Source organism: Dermacentor albipictus, chromosome 7 (genome assembly GCF_038994185.2).
Source record: "Dermacentor albipictus isolate Rhodes 1998 colony chromosome 7, USDA_Dalb.pri_finalv2, whole genome shotgun sequence".
Lineage (NCBI taxonomy): Eukaryota > Metazoa > Arthropoda > Arachnida > Ixodida > Ixodidae > Dermacentor > Dermacentor albipictus.
Genome location: NC_091827.1, coordinates 28,839,690 through 28,852,054, shown reverse-complemented (window position 1 = coordinate 28,852,054; position 12,365 = coordinate 28,839,690). Strand labels below are relative to the sequence as shown.

Here is a 12,365-nt window from a genome sequence, read left to right as displayed (position 1 = left end):
AGCGAATCAAACAGGTTCGCAAAAATGGTAAAGCAAATTGCAAATCGAGTCGAACATATTCAAATACGAATAAAAAAAGACGCATACATAAGCAAATATGTTAGAGCATGAGCTCTTTCTATCAGCTGATTGCAAGCTCATTGGTATGAGGCCCGAACTTTGTCACAAATGAGATTCTCTCCCAGCAGCTGGAAAGTCAACCTCAACTGTCCCAACATACTCTCAGCCTGTGCACAACGCCTCAATGTTGCCTTTCACTGCTTTAAAGAGGTAATTTGGTTTGGATGAGGGACATCTGCATCTCGGCATCAGCCAACACTTTGTTTTTTTGAGCTCAATCTCTTTCAAAGAAGCGGTGGCACACTTCCTTTCCCGTTCATTTTTGCTGACTATTTCTAGACTATTCAAGATCCCCGAGAATTCCCGGTTGGTAGACAGCCTTGCAACACAATGTCAAACAATATTGTCACCAGCGTAGCTGTTTGCACCCTTCAGCATTAGTCATCCCAGTACAACAATCCTCCTATGTAAGCTAGAGCACAAATTGGTAGTTATACTAGTATGCTAGAGCACTTAGATGAATGAGAGCTTTGGAGAGTGCAAGAACAGCCCCAAGTTTTACAAAATCCTCTTAGTGAACTTGGTTTCGCAGACACACCTGCTGAGCATTCCAAACTCCATATCAAAAGAATTGTGGAAAAAACTAGCATATGCCACTTTTACGAAAATCCGGAGACTGACTAGTTTGCATTTGCGCATGACCATTGCTACGCGTGTGTGGAGAAACACAGAAATTTGCACGTGTCGCCTCCAGTGCAGATGACATCAAAGAGAAGAAAAACAGACGGCACCAGTGTTTATGTTGTCTCCTTCTATCTTGACTTGCATGTCTGCACTGCAGAAAATCGGTCGCAGGACGCTCAATTAATGTGGCCTACCTAACGCAAAGGACACATGACCATTGAAGCCTACTTACCGTGCCGCTGAGAAGCCTTTCAATCTCAAAGAATGCAACAGATTGTTGTGGCACTTCGCTCTTGTACCTAAGCAGCCGCTGTCGATCTCTTAAGTAAGCTAGTGTCTGCAAATGAAATCACATGACATGCACACTATTGTACGCAGTGTCACAAGAGTTCGCAACCAGTAATGCTGCTTCTTTATACAGCCAGTTTCCAAATCGTGCGGTAATGGTAATACACTTGTGTTGGACTAAAACTTTCCAATGCCAGCACACATGCAAATCACAGTCGATCTCTGAAAAGTCTGCTGACTGTTTAAAACACTACTGCGTAATCTTGCACTGCTCTACCGTTCGTGACAACCTAACAATGCAGTGGCACATGTACTGTCGTCCAACTAAAAAAAATGGTACATCCCCTCCAGGCAATGTCTCAAAATCATAACTGCCAATAAATACATTGACACTGAAAATGTGACACTTTAAACCACTTCTGATTGGACTCGTTTTGAGAAAGTGTTTAATAATACATACCAAGTGTGCTAGAAAAAAAGAAGAGTTGGAACTCAGACGGCCGGGTGTTTGATCGTGCCGCCAATACTTGGCAATGTCATGGGTTCTCTTTCATTCTTTTTGACAGCAATGATTAAAATCTGATGAATTTCACAAGCCATCAGGAGTTTTCCGAGTCCACTTCATGTGAAATGGTCTAGTGTATTTTCGTACGCAAAGTATTTTTGAGGTTCAAGGCTTGGAGCCCATATTCTGGATGGGACAAAACTTGCTGAAAGTCAAGTTCTTGATCTGATCTGCTTCTGTAGGTTTTTAACACATTCACTGCAACGTGGTTGTGGCTGTGGCTGCAGTGGTTGTGGCTTGCAGTGTGCAAGCGACATCTTTCCTCGAAATCAACAGATATGGAAAATTATTGCTTCTGGTCCGACGCATCATGGTGCCATCTCTTTGTATGTTGAGGAATTTCCATAGGGGAACAACTCCCTCACAACTTGCCGGCGGGTCACGATGCACCAGGTGAACATGAAAAGTGACCTACCGATGGGTCACCCAACACAGAAATCGAGACTACGAGAGATGCTGCCGTACTGAACATGTTACTGTTGCTGAAGTTGCGAGTACAGCCTTCAATCTAAATTTTCCACAAGAATTAATCAGTTCTTGAAGGGGATATAAGTGCCAGACAGTTGTGTTAGCTCATTTCCGTGACGTCGTAACAAAGGCGAACTTCTTTCAATCGTGGAGTTTGTTACAAAAAAAATTACTCCAGGGAACTCTGACACTGCCATTATTCAGCTGCCATGGGAATAATGGTTATTCTATCGATTTGTCTAACTTCATGCTTTTGGCTTGACATTAGGTTTTCTAAACAAAGCGAGACGATTCATTTTCTGTGCGCCTACATAATCATTGCGAATTGTTGTATAAATAGCGGAATACTTTAGTAGAAAATGATTGATTTTCAAAGCCACAATGCCCTATAAAGCCGGAAGGCTGAAGTTTAGTCATATCTGTCTACCGTTCCATCATTTCTATGCTGACTGAACTGTCGCTACTTGCACCTACCGTACGGTTACCAGTCCCAGACTTCCCCCTAATGGTATTTTGCAGGAAACACTGTGCTTTCAATGTCAGTGTCTCTCAGGAAGAATGTTCCAGAGCGTGGAAGCACAGAGGGCAGGGTGGCTGCAGTACTGTGTGCAAAAGTTGTGCCAGATTCTTAGGTTGTCATCGAGTACAGCTTGTTTCGCTAGTCATTCAGTTAATCAAGGCATTGCAGCAAGAAACGTATTACAGGGGCACACATGCCGAAAGCACACCTTCACGGGTTTTTTTTTTTTTTGCTTACTTCGCTCTCCTAGCCATCACCGGTCTTCTTGTTGCTGAAAGTAATGTGTCAGAGCAACGTCAGCATTAGATGGACTCGACCGTCCCAACAAAGCTAAGCCTTCTCAAAAACAAGAGCGTTCGTAATTTAGCGGCTAAAACTCACCTCAATGGCAACGTTGTGGCACTTGTGCGCCTTGGCCAACGTTAGTCGCTTTTCTGAATCGTCAACCATCTGGAGGTATCTCTCGAACACCTAAAACGGATGGTACCGAAGAGCAAGCGTGAAAGTCCAATTTAGAAATGACGGTCCTAGTTACCGCGGCACATAAATACTGCAGCGATTGCTGATGGCTGGGTGATTTGATTACTTTAATTGTGCTGTACTAAAAGGACTGGAAGAAGCATAATAGCCATGCCTTCTGCTGCTTATCTTGTCCTACTAAAGTGCATGTTCCACATCGGCACTAACTCACACAAACATTTTTTTTTTTTTTAATGTAAAAGCCATTACTATCGGGCATGGTGAACTTTGCTTTGCATTGCGATTTGTTGTTTTCTTAAAAAGCTGCCTACTGCAGGCTTAATACATACCGTTTAGCACAGCAGGCCAGGCTAACTGACTGTTTTTAACCACAGCCTCTGTTGCTCTTGATGGAGCTCTTATTAAGCGCTTCGCCACCAAGTAGCATGCCCTCCTTCCCAAGACATTGTGATGTTGGCTTTCAAGCAAAGCTATGTTCCCCCTTGGGAGTGGTTATACTTACCACATTTTGAAGTGCAAAATTGGAAGGACATTTCTTTTTCCTTTTTTTGAAGCATGGTCCTAAATTGCAGTGCGAGGCAGTACTTTCCTAAGCTGGTAATTAGGCAAATGAAACTTGGCTTGTATCAACGTGGATTCGGCACTTCTTAGAGGCATAGGGCATGCTCTTGCTTTTCCTCCACAATGCACTGACTTTGCTTGCTTCTCAACTTGACTTGCCATTAACTTGAGGAAACGTCGGGCTGTGGGCAACTATGCGCTTCCCAGAAACTTTGTGGGATCTGACGATGGCAGCATCACAAGCAACCAGCCTGCAAAACTGCCACTACTGAAAGTTGTCAACGAATCAAAAAAGAAAGCTGGGCCTGTGTTTGCAACCTCCATTTTAAAATTACGGTGATGTTTGTGATGGCTACAACATCTCTGTCCACTGTGCAAGTCATTGTTTCTTCTTATGCTCATATTGCTGGTGCCTTTAAATTTAAGATCGGTAAACAAAGTTGTGAGAATATGAAGAGCGGCACATCGAAGTTGGGAGAAACAAAAGTACGAGTCATCGCAACGCTTAAACAGATGAATACGACACACACTGGAAGGTCAGAAATTGGTAGTAGCCCACCTCAGGTGGGGCATGGGCCTTGGCCAGGATTTCAACAGCCTTGTCGAAGCCGATGCAGCATCGCATTTTCGACTTGCCAAGCCACGACTGCAGAAAAAATTAGAAGAGAATCTAAGTCCTTCACATTCTTCCATACACTTTATCACACAAGGGAGGTCAACTCCAAGTATGAATCTTGTATTGCCACAAAGTTTTGTCCAAATTATAATCAGAGTTGTCAGAATACTCTTACCTTGCCTTGAAACAGGTTGTCAATTTCTTTCCAATGTTTTATCTGTGCTAACGCTGCCAAAGCAGTCCAGACAAATTGTTTCTCGGTCAGCTGCAGGGAACATAAAAGTAGAAGGAGGTGCTCTCGTTCAAAATATATGAGAAAAAAGCGAAAAAGACAATAAAGTAAGAAAGAAGGCATGACAGGGGGTGTGTTGAATTGCAAAGTTAAATTTTTACCTTGGTACACACGAGGCCCGTGTACACATGCTCACAGGTACATCCGGTCAAACATGATCATAATGAACAGGCTTATGTGCCGAAAATAGATTGATATATATTGGGTAATTTGATCTACCCAAACTCTCCTATAATGAACCTAAACGAACTGGTGCATTTATCATATGCAGATGTTTTATATCCAGTGGAAAAAGAAACAAAGCAATAAAGCTATCAAGAATAAAAGTGTGTAGTAGGCAATAATGTTTGCATGCGCCTGAGCCATGCAAAAAAAAAAAAAAGGGGAAACTTCCATGACTACTGGATTCGCAAAATGGTACTGGCAAAAGATGTCCGGAGTTCAATATATGCAACGTCCACTTCGTTATAGAGAGTTATATTACATGAGTATAGGTCAGTAAGTTTCGAGACTTTAATATTGAGAATAGTTCACTTTATCTGGGTTCATTATTGTATTGGGGTTCGGCTGTACAGTACATCGCCGCATGTGTTTTTATGCATACTGCTCCGACTCGAAGTTCTTTTAAGTTCACATGGGATTTGAGTTATGCACGAACTTTCCTGTGCAGTGCATCTTCATGGCGTCATGAATCTGTCTCTTGAAGCACAGTGCAGCTTCAAAGCAGTGTGACATGCTTGACCATGGAGCCACACCTTACTTTAATGTTCAGTAACAGTAGTAAAGGTACAGTGGAATCTCCTTAATTTGAACCCATGCACTCAATTTGAACTTCTAGTTTATTCAAACTGACGCTGCGGTCCTGTCAAAATCACCTGTATGGTATTTCAATGAGCGAAAGTGCCTCATGATTCTAACGCATAAACATTTTGAACGGTTTATTATAACATACGTGTTGCCAACCATGCTCTCAGCGGCGTGCAGACTTAAGCAGCGGCGTTTCACTCTTAAAGGCAAAGCTTAAGCATCCTCGATTTTTTTTTCTGACCTTGGCAATTTCGAAGGCTAGCCTAGATTTGAGTAATACTGACATGATAAACCTCAACATTTTCCAGTTAGACATATGTACCACTACCGCAAGAAAATATTTAAACTTTCTTATCAAAAAGTGGGGTTTGTCTGCACTCATGGGAACACCATAGAATGCACCTGCACTGATGCGCCCAGCTTTTCGTACTTAGCAGTGAAGTACAGTCAAAAGCAAAAATTTAAAGACCATGGCATCATCAAAAGACATTAGCTTCTTAGAGCACAGCCGTGGAACATGAAATTGTCTTAGTGCATGACGCTGATCAAACAGGCACGCATAGGCAGTACCACTCGAGTTCAGCATTTATGCCTAGGCTGTGCAGAAAAACATATATTTTTGTGGCACCTCCGGTCCCCAGACTTTTGCTCTCGGCTGTACATGGGCTGATGGGTGGAACTTGCACATTATTCTGAAAGTAGTCGGTGTGCATGAGAGTCACATACTCACATTGAAGAGCGCCTTCATCTGGCTTGGACTGGCAATATGGCTCTGCAAAACAGTTGTCAAATTCAGCAAAGCATTGTCAAGGCCGCACAAAGTGTTCGAAGCTGTGATCTTGGAGCACAGGTAAATCCTGAGCGAGCAATGCGGTCGAGGAATATTGAGCTTACGTTCGAGACATTGTAATGGTAGAGACAGCAGTAGTAAAGTGTTGTGACCAGGGACGTGCCGACCACGGGCGCCTTGCGAGGAAACTCTTGCATGAGGATGTTCTGACCTTCTTTTTCGGCTCTTGAGTCTTGTTCCTGCAGACCACGTACCAGGGCTCTTCAGTAGCAAGCAAGCAAACAAACAAACAAACAGTCAAACAAACAAGAAACCAAAACATCTCAGTTACCTCTATGGTTAGCTGCATTTCAAGAAGTTTCAATTCTTCTCTGACCAGTTCAGCCTGCGTCTCAAGTGAAGGGTCAGACTGGAAGTGGGATCTGCACAGGAGTCGTGGAGTTAACTGCATAACACTTGTTTGTTCATTCGTTCATTCAAACATTCATTCTGCAGAGGACCAGACTCACTTGTAACAGGACTGCAGGTTTCGAAGCCTTGTTGCGGCCTCCGGTGTTTCCACAGCAAGCTTGTACTTGAACATCTAAGAACCAAGGTCTGTCTTAAGTGCTTACGTTTGAGCGACATGACGTGAAAAAAATTTACACGGCTGAGCTTGACACTTACGGCAGCGTCCTCGGCCCTGCCAAGCATACTGGTGTGAAAAAGAAAGCACAGCAAGCAATGATGTACTCTTCTGGAATTGGTAGGTTAAAAACAGGTTTGACAAAAATAATGTACAGCGCAAAGGACAAGGACTGCGATAGACGACATACACAGCGCTGTGTATGTCGTCTATCGCAGTCCTTGTCCTTCGCGCTGTACATTACGTTTGATCATGAATTACCAACTAGCTCAAGCAACCACCCTAGGTTTGACAGGTCTTGCATAATGATAAACTACTGCGATACTGTTTAATATTGTGTCTGCTGCTTACGGCTGTAGCGCGAAGTAACAATGAACAAAAATGTTCAGTTTGACCTGTGCGCTAAGTTTTCTTGTTTATCAATATAATGCTTCGCTATGACAACCAAAATTGCAATGCACACAGTGATGTTTGCAAGATATGCAGAGTGGCAAAGATAATTTTTCTTCTATTATGGCATCAAAGTTTCCCGAGAAGGAAAAGGCGTGTGCCATATCAATGCTGTGAGTACCAAGCACAACACCTGGAGTGTTCTTCAGGCAAAATGCAAGGAAACGAATAGTGAAGAGCAACAGCTATGGCAGGCTTCATCTTTGGCCACCAGTAATGTGTAGGGGGGACGTACCAAGAGCTAACCTAGAAATGCAATCCCACATGCAGTAATGCCAAGCAAAGCGTTTGATTGCTCTATCAAAGTGCACTCAAGCCCACTTATAACAAACAGTAACGCAGGATGCAAACGTCACAGACGAGCGTTTGTAATAAGGGAATGCACGACGTTTTCAAAAAAAGCATCGCAGCAAGCGTCCTCACCCCAGAACATCCATCAGCTGGGTGTTGTCCTGCACAGCTCGAAGGTGACTGACGTAGTGGGACACGGCCCTCGGTCTCTGCATCAGCTCTTGGTTGAAAAGCGACTGCTTCAGGGTTTGCTTCAGAAATAGCAAGACCTGCAAACAGCCCCCATCCCAGCAACATACATTTCGCTCTCTTCTTTCTATGTGATGAGACACTACAATGCAATGTCCTTTGATTGGTTGGTTGATTGATTGATTTTGACATTCCAAAGCAACACATGGGCCTAAGCCAGCCTACTCACTCATAAGTACGCTCACTCATACATTTACAAGGTGAGTGAGTGACAAAGGGTGAGTAAGTGTGATTATGACCTTGAGTGAATACAATACCTGTTCAAATGAGTAGATGTTAGTCTAAACGTATGTGAGTGCCTATAAATGCAAAAAGATGCAAGTATAAATATGAGTGAGTACCTATCAATGATAGACACGGTAACAGACCTCTCCGGATTGGTTTTGACCACCCGGATTTTTCGAAGTGCACTGAAATTGACCACATGTGCGTTTTCGCATTTTTCCCTCGGTGAGATGCAGCTGCAGCATCTCTTCCCACCTTGAGCGCCTGGGCCCTAAACCTCAGTGACAAAACACTCTGTCCACTGAACGACTGCGGCAAGTAAAGCCCCTTCATTGTGTACCAAAATCTATACAATCGGTATGTTTCATATTGAAATCCATGAGTGGTGCAGTCGAATTACAATGACACACATGAAACTCTGAAGTCCAACTGCAGCGACTGGTTATAATTGTATCTAGACTGACCTTAATCTACAATACAAAATTATTTCAATGCTTCAACTACTTACAAAGAGCAATAACAATGAACCTGATCAACTGACTTACAGCAATTATGGCGTTTCCATCTTGGACACGCACAGCCTCATTCAGAAGAGCAATCTTGTCTTCTTTTGATCGGTGCTGACCAAGGAAGTATGGCTGAACACAAAAAGGAAAAGAAAACTATTAAATGCAGGTCAGTGCAGCGGTACTACAATGTGCCTAGATTGCATGTGGGGGCGTCTATTCACTTCCAATGCCAACCAGATAAAAATACTTTCATGAATTGTAGCAAGGTAGAACAGCAAGGTAGTTTGTACTTTCTTACGATTACGAAAAAAAAAAAAATGAAAGACAGTTTGGCTGCACCAACCACAGAATATTGTGCGTAATCAGATTTTGTTATACCAGATTGGCCATTTTCTAGGACTAAGTTGGGCATTGCAAGGTCGTTTTTTGACCGGCTGCTAATTAAATGCTTTGCAGTCACGATGTCATTGCTGTTGCTGTTGTTTTATTGCACGCATGATACGCATAGTCATGCACACTGCCCTACCTGGCCTGTCACAACATTTCTAAGACGGCAGTACCCTACCTGGCCTATCGCAATGTTTCTCACAGTCTCCTCCGGGGTGTTTGTACTTTTCAGACCTTTTGCGGGAACCTGCAAACAGAGCACACAAGCTCGTGTAAGGAGTACGCAAGTGGAGTCCTCTTAGTTCAGTCACTCTAGAACACTCACATCGTCGTGTCCGATTCTCAGCCTTTCGGCGTGCTTCTGTAGTACATCTTCCAGGCCTGCACGCTTCAAGTTTGAGCCGAGAGCGGGTAGAGTGATACCTAATGATTAAGAAAAATGAAAAAAATAATAATTTGTTACATAATTGTACTCAGGTTGCCGCTCACACATAAAGCATATCCGAGGCCTATCATTCCCAGGCTTTGTATTATTCGTGATTTGGCAAGGACGAAACGCAGGTGAAATTTGAGTCAGCAGTCTAACGTACCAACTTCAAGTTTCTTCTTCATTAAACAAATACTTTTTATTACTTCATGTACTAACCTCTGATCTACCAGCTTCTGCCTCTAAAAAGAGTACTAATGTTGCATTTGGTTGGCTGCCTTAATAAGCCCTGGTATTACATGTGTGATATGATTGTTCAGGGTTACTTCCTTTTTTGTTTATATTGGTAATTGATGTAACATTTGAAATTATTTGTATGTGAGGCATTGTGGGCAATTGTATGCTCTTTTTTCCGACTGTATTGTACCTTGCTGTTGTACGCTGCATCCTGCACAGCATGAACTTGTCTAAAGGCATTGCGGACCAGTTAGGCAAACTATTGACTTCAGTCACATTTCCCAAGATTGCTGCACATATCTATACTCTACGTCTAAAAATGCAATATACTTCAATAAATACATATCGTGGAAAAGTTAGATTACACCTTATAGGCGTGTGCAAATATTCCAAACTTTCGAACAGTGAATCAACTAGTGTCCCATTACATTCGGTCTCCAAATCGAATAGTCAGTATTCGCAAGTACAAATAAATTTGATGAACGCTTCTCGAATATTTTAAAACAACAACTGTGCACCATCAAACATACAGCAATAATTCACGCTCCCTGAAGAGCTTTGTGCATGCAAACAAACCGCTGAATAGCTTCTAATGTTCTATTTATGCATCTTAATGAACAACACTTCATAATGTACAATGTAAAAACAAAAACTTGCTAACGTTAAGAATACTACTAGGATGTGAACATTGTTTCACATCAATTGTGGAAATGTCTGCTCATTATTTGAAAACTGTTTGAAAGGTATTCAATATTCTATTTGACTTTTGCACTACTTGACTTGTAGTCAATTCCATCTCAAAATTTACGATTTGCACACCCCTACACCTTAATGTCTGCCTGGAATTCAATATTTTTTTTTTCGGTTCAAGTTACTTTAACCACAAACTTAATTAACAGATGACATGCCATATGGACAGACATGACGAAAACACAGCACCATGAAAGTCTGCTCGAAGAAAGCCTTTCATTGCACTTTCATTTTTTTCTTCCTCATTACTACCACTTTTTCTTATGTTTCTACCTAACATTAAAGTGTTTCTTTCTCTTTCCTTGACCCCGTCGTAGAGGAACGGGTCTTAGAGGAGATATCACGTCAACCTCTTTGCCATTTGTTTCTCAAGTTCCTTCTCTCTGCGTCATGTGAACTATGCCTTCGCGGACATGCAATAAAGAAAAATGGAAACTGAACGCTGGTGTGTAAGGCTACTCTATTTTGGCACTCTCTACAGGTACATGGTGCTATCATATGGCTTACCACCAGGAAAAATGGAAGGCCAATCTTTCCCTTAAGATCGGGCTGTGCCCAATTTAAAGCACCAGCGATGTAGGCAATATGAAGTTATCAACTGGGTACATTTTAATAAAGCCTGTTCAGGGTGCAAAGGCCAAGAAAAATTGTGCCAGACTTGAAAACGAAAGGCCCTAGGCACATTCTATGACTGTATCTATTTACCACAGGCTTCCGCGGTGACCCGGTTTGATTCGTCGAAGCTAAATTTCCTTGCATGGTTGCCGGAAGACGGTGTTCTCTTGTTGGACTGCACATTCCTTCTCCCGTCGTCGTCCTACAGGCAATCACAGGGAAGCATAAGCAAGCATTAGGTCACATCATGTGAAAGTCGTGCTGGGGACAACTTTGGATTACCGAGTCGTCGTCAAAGTTGAATGCAGCATGAGCAGATTTGTGCCAGAAGTCATCGTCGGCATTCACTTCCTTTCTGCGCAGAAGAAAAAGAAAGGTTCTCGAGCTGCCCTGGTGGTAGCTTCTGAAAAATGGGCTCACTTATTTTTCGACTGCACCGTCTGCTCAATGGAATCGTCGATGGTGGATGGCTTGAAAGGATCTGTTACAAATTCTGCATCTTGCTTGACTTGGGCTGATAGCCGGGCTGCTTCTTGCTGCAGTTCAATGAAAATTTGTTGTTCTACAGGAAACAAATTGACTTAGGATGCAAAGACTTTCAGCAACTGTGTATCACTGGTTTGTAACAACACTGGAATTATTACTGTTTGCAACGAACATCTGTCATGAAATTTTCGGACGCACAAGCAACATGAACATACTGACGTGTGGCAAACGCTTTCTTTTTTTTTTTTCCTCTGTCTTTCTTTTCCGATCACTGGCGTACATTAGCGGTTCGTCCTTCAGTGCACACGCGCTGTTTCTTATTTGGAACAACTGGTGTTTTTTTTTTTTTTTTTTTTGCAAGTGACGTTATTCACAGCGAATCTGACGCCTTGCGGTGCAAGATCGTGTAAATGTTCGGTTGTACGAGTTCACAGAAAATGCATCGCAACGGCATGAGGGCCTTCTGACACACGAATCGAGCGAATACATCACCAGTGACGACGTGTCTTCAAGCCAGAAGGCAGAGGCGTTTCCACTGCGACTGCTGTTCATAGCGACCCTACGAGGTAAAACGGGGCAACGGACGCTTGCACTTAGTTCCGCAGGCGCTGATTCCACCTAGTACTTTCGGGGCGTCACAATCTTTTTTTCTTTTTACAGGAGTGTCACGCTTAGATCAGCGCACGCCCTTCAACACACTTAGTAGACGAGATGATCGCAGTTTGAGGCCGCGATCGGCGGCGATTTGTTGGTTTTGATCGCACGCATATTCACTTCCCTTTTCGTACGAAGCGCACCGAGAAGCTTGCGATGCAAAACCGTCTACGTCATTAGGCCTTCAACGTGACAAACGGAAACAGAGCGGTGATTAAACAGCCAGACAGCCCCAATGCCATAAGGAACACTGTGAAGTCCTTCCGCAGACCGACAACGGCACGTAAACGTGCCAACCCACTGTGCTCGCGACAGCGTTGTCGAGACAC

At 43.0% G+C, this 12,365-nt stretch overlaps 1 protein-coding gene across 2 annotated transcripts in view; it reads right to left on the bottom strand.

The window, feature by feature from the left end:
- The window catches only part of Vps16B (Vacuolar protein sorting 16B), a 12,799-nt gene extending 434 nt beyond the window's left edge, over positions 1-12,365 (bottom strand). Inside the window, exons 1-18 of one of the 2 annotated variants that reach the window (XR_010569291.1) lie at positions 11,875-12,365; positions 11,317-11,432; positions 11,179-11,251; positions 10,987-11,098; positions 9,193-9,290; positions 9,046-9,114; positions 8,517-8,609; positions 7,630-7,766; positions 6,798-6,825; positions 6,641-6,714; positions 6,463-6,553; positions 6,236-6,370; positions 6,072-6,113; positions 4,418-4,507; positions 4,186-4,272; positions 2,967-3,056; positions 2,823-2,856; positions 977-1,081 (exon numbers count right to left, since the gene is read on the bottom strand). Coding sequence is in view for 1 of the 2 variants with exons in the window: in XM_065451046.1 (XP_065307118.1) it covers positions 977-1,081; positions 2,967-3,056; positions 4,186-4,272; positions 4,418-4,507; positions 6,072-6,113; positions 6,236-6,370; positions 6,463-6,553; positions 6,641-6,714; positions 6,798-6,825; positions 7,630-7,766; positions 8,517-8,609; positions 9,046-9,114; positions 9,193-9,290; positions 10,987-11,098; positions 11,179-11,251; positions 11,317-11,432; positions 11,875-11,934 (1,500 nt within the window). In the remaining variant the exon portion in view is untranslated. The remainder of the gene's footprint in view (positions 1-976; positions 1,082-2,822; positions 2,857-2,966; positions 3,057-4,185; positions 4,273-4,417; positions 4,508-6,071; positions 6,114-6,235; positions 6,371-6,462; positions 6,554-6,640; positions 6,715-6,797; positions 6,826-7,629; positions 7,767-8,516; positions 8,610-9,045; positions 9,115-9,192; positions 9,291-10,986; positions 11,099-11,178; positions 11,252-11,316; positions 11,433-11,874) is intronic. The other variant, XM_065451046.1, reaches the window with a different exon arrangement.